Source organism: Parasteatoda tepidariorum, chromosome 3 (genome assembly GCF_043381705.1).
Source record: "Parasteatoda tepidariorum isolate YZ-2023 chromosome 3, CAS_Ptep_4.0, whole genome shotgun sequence".
In the NCBI taxonomy this organism is placed as follows: domain Eukaryota; kingdom Metazoa; phylum Arthropoda; class Arachnida; order Araneae; family Theridiidae; genus Parasteatoda; species Parasteatoda tepidariorum.
The window spans coordinates 6,774,668-6,788,089 of record NC_092206.1 but is presented as its reverse complement, the minus strand read 5'-3'; the positions used below and the strand labels follow the sequence as shown (position 1 = coordinate 6,788,089).

Sequence of the window (13,422 nt, the reverse complement as noted above, 5' to 3'; positions counted from 1 at the left end):
TTAATAACGAAATATAAATTATTCTTGTAGAGTTATGACAAAAAACGCACTTGTTGCTTAAGTTTTGCACACCAGTGTATTATTATATTTTTTTTTTGGTCGATTGAAACTTTGAGCAATAAAATGTTATAAAAAATAATTGAATTTTCAAGTAAAATCATTCTTATCGAACTGAAAAATACTGGACATTCACCATAACAAAATAAATCTGAATACGGAATCACCTTTGAGGAAACTTTGGATGTAAAAATTTAAGAGTAATAACTAAATTTTTTTAAAAAAAAACGATTATTAAAATAGAAATGTCTATAATTTTAATAATATTAGGGAAGAGGGAACTTGGGGAATATTTTCTCTTTATTAGAAATGGCGGATAAAAGATTAGTTTTACAGAAAATTATAGTTATTCGGAAGGTTCTCTAGGACTAGAGCAGATTGACACGGGGATAAGAAAATAAGTAAACTTTAAAATTTAACACTCCAAAAATAAATAAATAACATTCATAACACGCTTTGAAATTTAGCATTCATAAAATCTCTTATAATTCACTAAATATAAATGTCCTAATGCTAAAAATATACTAAACCTAATTACAATTGAATGTTGAAGCTAATTTTGAGCTATAATGCGTTTGTTTTATTTTACATCATTTTAGACACCATATAATTTTTTTAAATTAAAATATTTAATTTGCATTTATTTTGCTCAATAAAATATTTATCTTTTTTTATTTTATATTTTCATTCAAGAACATTACAGTTAATTTATTTAAAAATGCACTTTTTGTATCATATGATGTGTTAAAAAGACAACACCTCTTCTTCCCCATGTTTAATTTTTTCTAAATTTCAAAATTTTTTATGTGTCTATTTATTTATTTTTTTGATAAAAAGGAATTTTTTTTATTTCTTTTTTTGTTGAAAACTATCAATTTAGTTTTTTTCAGTTTTTAATTAATTTTATGTTCTAAAGAATTTGATTTTACGCAAATATATTATTAAATTAGCTGATAAAAAAGCGATATCTTTCAGTCCTCTACAACATACTCCCCTTCCTTATCAATACAAAGGGTGACTACGAGTTTTCCGTTGTTCAAAGTAGTGATGGAGGTCATTTAGCGGTCATCTTCTTCAGAGAGTCTGCCGCTTTTGCCTTTACCTCTTCTACAGACTGAAAATGTGTTCACTTCAATGCACTTTTCACTTTTGGAAATAGGAAGATGTCGCATGGTGCGAGATCTGGTGAGTACGGCGGATGCTCGAGCATATTAATATGGTTGTCCACCAAGAACTGTTTCACAGACAGAGTATCTTGCTCCGGGCATGTCAAGTTTTTTGGTACCACTTTTGTGCAAATCGTTATACGCAACTCTTCGATCAACATTTTTCTTATTGTCTCTCTTTCAATATTCGCCATGTCTGTCATCATTCGAAAACTCAAATGTTGGTTTTCACACAGGATTTCACTCATTTTTTTTTTACATTTTTCATTAACTCTTGAAGTTACCGGAGCTAAGCCCCCTCCTTTAACAATCTAAAACATTCAATGTGAATTTTTTTTTTTTTTTTTTTTAACACGAAACTTTAAATGAACGCGCTTCTTGTTTCTTACGCTTATCATGATTCATAATCGCGGCACAACGTCATGTCAAACATAAGTAAAAAAGAAAGAAAGAAATAGATAGAGGGACGAAATAACTTGCCACCTGCTCTGAAAGCATCCTACATTCTATTTCCCCACCTCCACATCAAGCCTAACAGCTAGGGCATGCGCAGTCCGGTTATATTAATTGTCACACCTCGTATATAATTTTTAACTTTTTTTCAATCTCTAGGGAAATTGAAAAGAGTGAAAATTCGTTTATCAAATAAATTAATTGCAGAGATATACTAATCGCACAATTAGCAAGCTCTACTATTGTTAGTGACTAAGTGTATCAAGGGTTCACCCCTAGAGGCTGAGGGAGACATTTACCCTAATACAAAAAAATTCTCTCTATTTCGGCGAAAAAAAGAAACATACGAGGTATAAGCTTTTGTTCTCATAACAATTTTTCAGTTATGTTTGAAAACAATACTCATCTATTATTATCTCATTGCAGAAATATTTTCAAATGTTAAATAGCATAGCTTTTTTTATTATGGTATGACTTTTTATCAGCAATAAAAGTAAAGTATTCCAGCATTACATTACATTGCGAGAGAGGAGTTTCAAGTAGATTAACACTCCGTGATTTCGTGCCCAACAACATGATGATTGCAGTGTGATCAGTATTGCGCACCTACCGCTTTTACTCTGCCGACAAACTTGTACCCATTGATCTGAAGCTGTGACTTTTTGTCTGTGGAAATAATGTATATTGGTAGTTTGAGAAACGTAGGCTTCTGTAATCGTAGCTCAACTTGATTAAAAATCATGATTTAATCATAATTTGATGATTTCTTTTTTATTTATCTACGGAGCTTACATTATAATTTTAGCAATTTCAGTAGGAATACAATAAATATTTTTAAAAGCAGCATTACTCTGCGTTCCCGTTCAGCAAAAACTCTGGTTACAAAGCTGCTTTTTCTTTCCTGTGATAAGAAAGCGATTTCCTGAGAAGTTGTATGCAATGACGATATAATAGAATGTTTGCAAAAATATATCCCTCCGAAAAAGATCTTCAAAACCCCATTCCCAATTTTTGGTAAATACCCTTTATCTAAACATTTCTAATATCCCTCAAAACAATATTGCAACTATAAATTTTCAAAAGAAAGAAAAAGTATCTTTGATATTAAAAGAAACAACCTCTCTTTTACACAAAAATGAAAAGAAGAAAAGAAAAAAAAGAGGAAATACAGTAGAATTATGTAGAGTGCCTAGAATCTTGGTTGTTCGAGTTTCCCATAAAACCGAGTTGAGGGGGGGGGGAGCATATATGGCAACGTTACTTTTAAAAAGTAACGAGTAAAAGTACAAGTATTTTTAAAAAAAGTAACGAGTAAAAAGTAAAAAGTTCTTATTTTAAAAAGTAACGNTCCTCTAATATAGGTAAATTTTCTTTAAATTATAATACATATTTCAATTACATATTAAAATTTAAAAATTGTTTTGTTTCCTATTATTTAAATATTTATTAAATTTAAGTTTTCAAAAGTTCGAAGCAGTTTCGGTCCCGTCTGTCCACATCGAATTATCGAAACTCTACTAAGTGTATAATTTATTATTAATAATAAAAAATTTCTAGTGAGTTGCCGTTTTTTAATCCATAATGTTCATTATCCTTTTTTTTTTTATTTATTTATTTCTTTTATCCACTCTTTGTTAACACTTCAGACATGGATGGTGGGCGTCCAATATAAATGGGGACGGAAATAAAATTCACAGTCACAATAGTCCTCTAAATTTCACACAATCGAGAAGAAGAAAAATTCTTATATCGGAAAAAAGAGGAATTATTTTTATCTCTTCCTCGTTTTTAGCATCGAATTTAAATCGATGATAATTCGTGAAAATTTTTCGGTATTTGTGCGAAATATTGACGGATTTTGGAAGATTAAAATTATTAAGGGGGCAATATATTCACCCCCCGCCAACGATGTAAATATATTTCTTTGCGTGCTTGGAATGACCCTGTGATATATTTTCTAATTGTTTTAAGTTTTAATGATCTCCCTAAAGTTAAATTTCCCCGCCAAATGGGCAACCCATTTTCTTGGCAACCTCTCGAATGAGGAAAGGAATGGTGTTACTTGGGAAGAGTAACAATCGCTTTCAGCTACGAAATGACCGCTGTGTCGGCTGTTCCTCCTTCCTCCTCTCAGGTCACCAGAGAAATAGACTGGGATTACTTTAAAACACCTGACGGACAGCTAAGGACTGCCAAAGGGGTATGAAAATTTATTTAATTATAAATTTTTAATTCATTTGCGTTCGTTATTTCAATTATAAAACGTTTTGTTTCGCTAAATTTAATTTTTTTTTTGTTGATAAGTTAAAAGTGTTAAAAAAAAGTTTAAGGTTGAAAATATTCATTGGGTTGAAATGGGTGAAGAGGCTCCCTAAATTTCCAAGTTTTAGGAGAATAAAAAGTGTATGATAAAAATAAATTCTTGAAAGATTTTATTTTCCTCTGTTTTGTTTTTAATATTGCAATTTTCCTCCTAAAACATAACATTTCAGCGGGTTTTTTTTTTCTTCTTTTGGTGAAGTTTAAAGTTCAAGAAAAAGAAAAAAATACTTTCAATTTGAATTGATTTATCAGATTGAAATTAGTTAAAATTTAAAGTTTTCCCTGAATAAATATGTATGATTTTCTAAAAGGTAAAAAGTGGTTTTTTCTTTTTTTTCCTTCCTTCTAATCAATACGATTTTATGAACTTTAGGATGAATGCATTCCTGAGAATGAAAGAATTCAGAAGAATAGTAAAAAATTTTCTTCTAATAAATACGATTTCATGAACTTTAGGATGAATGCATTCCTCAAAATCAAAGAATTCCAGTAAAATTTGTAATTTTGAATGGAAAAAAAAAATTGGAAACTTTCAATCTCTTCTAACAGAAAAATACATTATTGAGATATAAAATTCTGTTTCATTATAACTAACTTGAAAATTTTTTCCTAAAACTTCAAACAAAATCGAAAACTTTCAATCGAAACAAAAACTTTTCAATCTCTTCTAACAGAAAAATATATTAAAGAGATTTAAATTTTGTTTCTTTAAAACGTGAACATTTTTTCCTAAGAAAATTAGAGAAACAAATGAAACTTGCAGGTAATATTACACAAATTTAAAATGTGGCCGCACTTCGCTTGTTTTTTTGCCAAATCATAATGTGACATAAAATTACCACTTTTCGTAGATTATCTATAATCTAATCATTGAAAATTTAATTGCATTTTTTTTATCAAATAAAATAAAAGCATTAAAAATTCTAAAATACGCTTCATCACTTCATTTACCAAATATTTTAATAAATTTTTTTACCTAGCATTTTAACGTAATTTAAAAAACACTAATTATTAAAAAATATGTGGTTTTAGTGTGCAATTTAATTACTGATTCATATTAGTCATTGTATTAGTTTCTCAAAATATTAAAAACGATAATTAGAAAAAAAAACATTCAGTGAGCAAGAAATTTTGCGCGGAAAATATAAGTAACTTGTTTATGTTTGGTGTTTGTTGTAAATATACAATTTTTGATGTTTATAGTACATCATACCAAAAAGTGTGTAAATGAGGGATATTTCCGTATCGTGATCTGTGGCAGAACTATCGCCAAGTCTTAGAAACTTCCGGGCAGTGGCCCGCGAGAAACTTAAAAAAAAAAACATCACAGAAAGGGACCAACTCGAAAAGTGTAACTCGTATTCACCCCCGGGCGGACAAACATCTACAAGTTTTTTTTTTNTGCAAGTTTGAAATCTATTTGGCACCTTGGCGATTGTAGTTGGCGCGACAGATCACGATACGGAAATATCCCCTGAGAACTGAAATATGGCGTCGAAAATTTAAGTAATTGTTTACTTATGGTGCTGTAAATATACAACACCAAAAATCATGATGACTAGGATAATTCCCAGGCATAAATGTATGATGTTAAAAATTACTCCAATTGGTTGAAGAGTCGGGAATTAAAAACAAAATTTATTTTAAGCAAAAACCCCACACGCGTAGTAAGGATAGGGTTGCGTCCCACACGCAACCCTCCTTACTACACCTCAATATTAGCTGCCCTATTTATGTTACAAAATTTCATTCTTATTACGAAAAGAGGGACATAGAGATAAATGATTACTTTTGGAAATCAAACTGTGCTAGGGATAAATATTTTACAACGTTTAAAAAGGAAAAAAAAATTTTTTTTTAAAACTGAATAAAAAGATTAAACGATATGATTTGAATATAGAAGTTACAGGTTTAACGTTTCAATTATCTAATAATTTTTTTTTTAATAAAAAGTATAAATGATTCATGGATATACGTCGTTTGTTGTATCAAAAGTTCAAAATGTCGGATATGATGTGAATATAGAAGTTACAGGTTTAACGTTTCAATTATCTAATAATTTTTTTTTTAATAAAAAGTATAAATTATTCATGGATATACGTCGTTTGTTGTATCAAAAGTTCAAAATGTCGGAAAAAATCTCACTTTTACAGTAATTGACGCAAAGTTTATTGTTTAAAAAATATTTATTTGTTGGCAAGGTATATTATTCAAAACGTTTCTTGCAATATTTTATTTATATATATGAACAATAAAGAAACAAAAAGGAAGTAAAGAAAAGAGAGATTAACAACAAAACAAAAAATTATGAATATCTAGAAAAAATTAGTTTTATTTATTACGCAGAAACTGAAAGTATATCGGCTAAATTGGCTAAAAAAATTTGACTAAAAAAACAAGGAAAACAAGTGGATTTTTACCCACCCCCAGATTTTTCTTCTTAAAAAGAGAACATTTGTAAAAATGATGTTAGTCAGAATTTTTGATTCCATATAAATAGTATTTGAGGTGACATTTTACAGCTTTAAATTAATAGGTTATAGTACAAAAGTAGGTTTTTATAATTTATTTCCTTAATTAAATTTTTTGTTAACTAGTATTACTTATGAATTTATTATTTAATCAAACAAGGATGTAGGATTATAAGAAATGATAACGAAATATTCTTCATTTGCCTAATAATTATATATTAAATATTAAACTTGACTAAATTAAAATAATTTAACGAAATAAATTACTCCTTAATCCGTATTAGTAAGAAAACATGCTATGCATAGCGTTTTATTTTGATATGTTTGTATAAATAAATGTCTTAATTTTTCAATGTCACTTTTTTTATAAAACTTTTTAGGAGGCTTATTACAGATTTCTGTCGATTTTTGATGATTATTATTACATTATTAAAAATTATAATATTCTTAAAAACTATAATATTTTACTAATAATTTAGTGTCATCTTTCTTGAAATATATAAATTAATATAAAAGACATTAAAAATCGAAGTTAAATTTATTTGAACTTCAGGATACAACAATTAAGCTGTAATTATTATAAGAGTCATAAATTCAAGTAACACAATACGCAACAAATAAATTCAAGTGTTTGACAAATCTGTTCAATATCATAAGGTTGCGCTCTTCTGCCATCTCCCAGAGTTGCGCCAGAGACTGGATACGAACTTCTGTTTCAATAAACCTTCATAAACATTATATATTTATTTATTTTAAAAAAATTCAATAAGGTGCTTACACTCACCCCTTAATATAGAACCATTTAGTGACCTTGTCAAAAGTGAAGGAGAAAAAAAAAACTTAACTAATTGGGAGATGTAAATTAATATTTAGAGAATAAAGAAATGCTTCAAAACTGTCAAACTTCGTCGAATTTCTAGCGAAAGAAGAAGAAAAAATAACAAAGCCACCTCCTCTCCGTTTCCATCGGCAATCAAACGGGTTTGGATACGTTTAGCTTCTCTTTCCTTTTTATAGTGATTCGCTTGACTTTGATTGGGTTTTTGCTTCTTTCTTCACTAAAATATTAATTTGCTATCACTAATTGATTATTTTCTTTACTTCAATTTTGGCAGAAATTTTAAAAATGTATATTAGGAGCGGTAACTAAGGAGGAAAGCCCTGCATAATTAATCAACAAATTACTATTAACATTATTATTTGACACACAGATTATTCCATAACTATCATTCTTTATACATATTCTTTAGAATTCTTGTTAAAAATGAGAGAAAATAGTATATACATTAGTTGTAGCAAACTAATATTTTTGTGAGGGAGAAAAAATCTATCGAATCGAATCGGTATTGAGAAAAATGGTACTGAAAATATCGAAACATGTTTGATTGACATTGGAAACAGAGAAGAGTTTAAAGGCGATTCAAAAAGACCTAAGTTTAATCAGACAATCAAACTGGTTTTGATGTTTTTCCTCAATTCTTCTCTGCTTTTGATTTGACAGATTTTGATCTGTTTTCTTTATTCCTCGCTCAAATAATAATGTTAAACCACTAATCTTTTTTCTTCACTTTTGACAATTTTTTTTAAAATCAGTAATAAGGGCAGTGACTATGGAAAAATACAACAAAACAACATTTTAAACTTTACTACTCTTTTAAGCAAAATGCTTTACAAAGTTTGTGTCTTAAAAAATGAATAATAATCAATTAGTATATTTAATTAGCCTTGCAGAAAAAAAGTTGTACAAGTACAAGCGTAAATGAATTTTGCAGACAACATTGTACTTTAAGCAGATAAACACACTTATAATGGTTCTTTCCATAAAACTTAAGTAAATACAATGATTATAAAGAAAGAATGTTCCCATAAAAATATCTGAAAAAAATTTTCTTCCATATTTCAAATAATTAATAATTTTATTCTAAAAACTCCAACTCATAAAAAATCTTTTATTTTATAAAGATTATTAAAATCCTTTTTATTAAAATCTTATTATAAAAATCTTTAATTTTAAAAAACATAAGAATTTTTTTAAAACAAATTTTCCTCGCGTAATAATTTACAATTAACTGGCACTAGTACAGGCATATTTTACAAAGGAAGCATTTCTAAACTTATATAACATTTCAATTCTTCTAAAACATTCAATATATCCTCCTATAATGTTAAAAAAATTTTCAGAATGTTATTTTAAAGTGTAAAAACACTAAAATGCATATAATTGTCTCATAATTACAAACTAACAACACAAAAAAATATAGTTAAAATTTTAAACACGAGCTCTTTTTTTCATTTATTATTATATTCATTTCATATTAATCATAAATTAAGATCATAACGCTATCATACTCAAACATACGAAAAATTTCAGACTTGAACTAGGTAAATATTTTAATGCTACGTTAAGTACTACTTTCTACATTATTAAATTTAATAATCACAGATATTAAAAATAAAAACATTTTAATACAAACTACAGCTGATTTCCCAACCTCAATTTTATTCTGTTAAAAATAGAACAAAGCTGGAATTCGATAACTAATTCTTACAGTCAAAACAATAAATTTAAAAAAAATCCTGTTTCCAATTCTTTTGTTTGGAGGTTAGTATGTCTAGTTTATAGTTAGTGATTTATATTAATCACTAAAACGAGTTGTTTGGAATGAAACAAAGAAAACCTTTCAAACTAGGTATTATTTTAGGTAAATGTGCAGCATATATTATTTGTAAAACAATTATATAAAAAAGCAAAATATAGTTACCTTTATTAAATAAATGATCCCAAGAAACTGAAGCGGTGAGATATTACTTGATTAAAAACTGCATTTGCTTCAATGGGAAATAAAAGTCGTCATGTTTCGAGGGCTTAAAAACAGGAGCTCATTTTCAAGACTTGCCAGCCGGGAATCAAAAAAAAAAAAAAAAANAAAATGAAAAAAAAAAAAAGTGATTTGAAATATAAAACGTAAAGTTGCCTACAAAAAATGGATAAATAAAGGTGAGAAACAGAGTTAGAAGAACCACAATAGTCAAGGAAGGAAGAAAAAAAAAACAGAACAAGAACCACAGTGGGAGAGAGGGGAAAATCATGGTAAAATACATTTCCATACACTATGTAGAGGTGGTGAGGAATGTCGTTAACAAGGGAATCAACATTTATATGAATTAGAAAAGATTCCAAGGCATCAAGTTGAGCTGAAGTGACTGGGATGGAAATAATTTTGGCATTGTCGAAATTGAATGTAAGATTCCAGCGGTTGTTGATTTTTCATATACTCGAATCAATACTTCGAAAAATCATCAATTATTGGAATTTTCAGCATAAACTCATTGAAAACTAATTAATTAATGAAGGAGTTGCCGTGTTCAAGCAAATTCAGAACTGTAAATAAATCGTATTTCATTCATAACGGGCAAAATTTCGCAATTCAAACTTACTTAATATTTCTTTCCTAATAAAACTGAAATCAGCCAAATCTCAGGAGTACACATATTATAATTAAAAAATACAAATTTTTATTGATCATATTTCAAAATCCTGTGCTGACATTTACCCTAGCACTGCGAAATTCCCTATGTAAAGCCAAATATGGTCATGAATTCTCCCAAAGAAAGTTAACATCATTACTAATCACTCCTCAACTAAATTATTTATATAACCTTTCAAAAGAAATTAAGAAATAAAATGCTGATCAATAACTAGTTTGTTAATTTATTTTATAACCGTCGTTGAACAGCCGGTTCAATTTTTTGAGAGCACGATTACTAATGTTTAACCCCGTAGCCTTGCAATTTTGAATTGAATCCAGAAGACAAGGATAATCCTGGATAAAGTATTGGGAGAAATTTGCCTTTGTGGAGGACTTTATGATGGTACTAACCCACATTTGCGTTTCATGGAAAGGAAAACCTGGAAAATCTCTCACGGTTAGCCTAAAGGCAAGGGGACTTAAATCCATGATCCGTCTACCACTGAGGCTATTTTTACGTCATCACTGTGGTCGGTGCAAGCCGGATGCGGAATTCATATCGACCAGCCCTCGCTGAGATTCGAACTCGGTTCACCTCATTGGAAGGCGAACGCTCTATCCTCTTAGCCATCACGGCTCATTAGTTTCTTATTATAAAGTCCGTACATTTCTAGAACACAGAGCTTAAGGGAGAAGATTTAAGTTAATTCACAGTAGCTAATGAATGCTATTTATGAAGTCCTCTGATTTTGTAAATAAAAATTAAGTCTAAAGATGCTCGAATATTTTGAGTAGCGGTGCCAAGAAAAAATTGCGACCGCTGCACTAGACGAGGTTTGTACATAAAACATTTTATGTTTGAGAAGATGTGCCATTCCGTGTGCAACGTCAATTTAGTGCGTACCTCCAGGCGTCTGGCACAGTTCTTGAGCTTCTCGTATAGTGGTATTTCATTCTTAATCATTTAACCTTATTTCAAATTCACCCGATCTGCAGATGAGCAACAATATTTTAGTTTTAATCTAACAGGTTTTATCATCAGCATTGAACAAGTGTCAATACCTCTTCATTTTTGAGGAAGGTTTTGTTAGTGGAACCAATCTGCTGGCACCCTCTATAAAAACCTGTAGATTTAACGGAACAAATCTCTCAACTATTCTACCAATTTTTCGTTGTAGCTTGCACAGAAATAAATTATTAAATTAATACGGACTTAATGCGTATGCAACAGAATTTCGCCGCAGTACTGACAGAGTAAACACGTCAACCGACACACAATTTTTCTGTAGTACAGACAGATGAATCATGTTAATCATGTAAACTTTTTCTGTAAAAATCATAATTTTTCTGTTTTCTCGATTGCAATGTATTGAATATTTCTCTATTGCAAATGAAGAAGAAAACATCCAGCCGTTAGCGTGTCTCCATTGTAGAACACTGCCTTACGTCGTGTCACGTGTGCATTCTGGGAAAAATTTGGGAAAATCGTGCAATTTCGATAAAATATTTAAAAATAGATATGGACAATTTGATTTTTCCACCGAGTCGGAGATTTTATAGGCCCTTGCCTCAAAGCAATATTGATACAACCCCTTTTAAGTTCTATACAAGAAAAAATTAAACCTAAATATAAAAATAATGTTTTTTTTTTCTGGTTCATTCATTGAATTAAGTAAATAATTGAAAACTTGCCAAGGTTTTGTAAAGAAAAGAGTAGAATCTAAAGCTTTTCTTCTGAATGTCACGAGATTTTTCATGCAAGATAAGCATTTAAGAACTTAAATAACTGAAATCTCTTAAGTGAGTGATCAAGGAACTTTTTCTTTTGTTAAACAATGTTAGAAAAAGCGAAGAAATTAATGAACATATCAACCCTTTTAGTTCTTTCGGCGATAGTTAGAATCATGATATTAATTTTTTTTTCTTTTTGAATAATCGCTTTAAAAAAAACCTATCAAGAGCAACAAAAATTTGCGTTTTTATCAATATGGATACCATTTAATACAGATTTTTTTTAATCAATTTAATGTTATATCTGGCAACATTTTATAAATATGTCAATCAATTAATAAAACCAGAATAATTCCAAAGTTTTTTTTTTATTATTTATTATTTTTTGTTGTCGCACGTTATTTGTAATTCATTCCATCAAAATAAAGATAAACTATATCCAGTATCATCTGGCATAAAGCAAAGGCAAAGGCAATTCATTAAATTTAAAATTTACCGCTATCAAGATACTTCCTCCTGTACTTATATCTTCGAGAGGCAGTAAAAAAATACATCAAAAAGTGTACAGTACTTGTACAGCAGTAATCGGCATCAAATTTACTCATTACTTTGTACCTATATAAGAGCATATTTGGTGGCAAATAAAACTCTACGTTATAAAACTGCACTATTATGCTAGTTGCCGAGCCTATATTGTCGAAATTAATCAACAGAAGTCTCAATAATATTATGGCAACTTCTTATGTCACCCCATAACTAGTTTCATTTTCTGCATTAATTTTGTTTTTTTTTTGTGCTCATAGTTTATTTTTTGTTTCAATTAGTACCTGTTATCAAAATTCATTAAGCATCAAGGACCTCAAGAATAGTTACCCGATTTTTTACTCTCTCATAAACAAATTAATAACATTTCTCCATTTATTTTATCTATTAGAACATAGCTTACTTATTTTACCTCAATTAGTAACTATTACCTAAACTAATTATCATTGGCGTCAATATTAATATTGGTGTTTTTTCGTGTTTATCCTCAACGAATTAGTTTCTTCAACATTTTACTTTTCTCCATAATTTTACTTTTCTTCATAAATTTTACTTTTCCGCAGAAAACCTTTATTTTAATTACCGTTGGTTTTAAATTATTCAGTTTTATAGTAACACGTTTTAAAAGCATATCTATAAATAAAACAAATTCCAATACAAATTTCAGATAACTTTAGAAATACTATAATGACGTAGTCCACCTAAGCTACCACGATTGCGTTGATCATTCAGATAACCAGGCTTAACGAATAAAAGTAATTAATCGCAATAAACAACATCATTGAAAAGCATCATTTGAGTTAATATTGAGTTATTTTCCAGAAGTTATCAAAGTTAAGGCTTGGTTTCTTAGGACAAGCACCTCATCAGGGCGTCAGCGGAAAGTTGACGTAGAGCTGACGCCAAAAAAATACTTTTTTGTTAGCTCAGCGTGAACAGTCGGTCCAACGCAGACATTATCTCTCATTGCGCATGCGTTAATAACGTAGACAAATATTTATTTTGAATTTGTATTGATTTTGTTATTGTCGACCAGTGTTTTAGAGAACAAATAATGACTTTGTCCAAGAAAAAACACATTATAGCTGAGCTAAATGAAGAGTGCTATGTTTAATGAAGAAGCTATGTTTAATGTCAAAATCAAAATCTTGGCTGATTTCAATGTGCTGTTGGATGTTGTCCGCCATTGCTTCTGTGGTTAACGTCACG

General features: G+C 29.3%; 1 protein-coding gene across 1 annotated transcript in view; it reads left to right on the top strand.

The window, feature by feature from the left end:
- The first annotated feature begins 3,722 nt into the window (after positions 1-3,722).
- Positions 3,723-13,422, top strand: part of LOC107451137 (uncharacterized) — a 27,133-nt gene continuing 17,433 nt past the window's right edge. Inside the window, exon 1 of the mRNA XM_043049518.2 lies at positions 3,723-3,876. Within this exon, the coding sequence (XP_042905452.1) occupies positions 3,772-3,876 (105 nt within the window). The 5' untranslated portion in view covers positions 3,723-3,771. The remainder of the gene's footprint in view (positions 3,877-13,422) is intronic.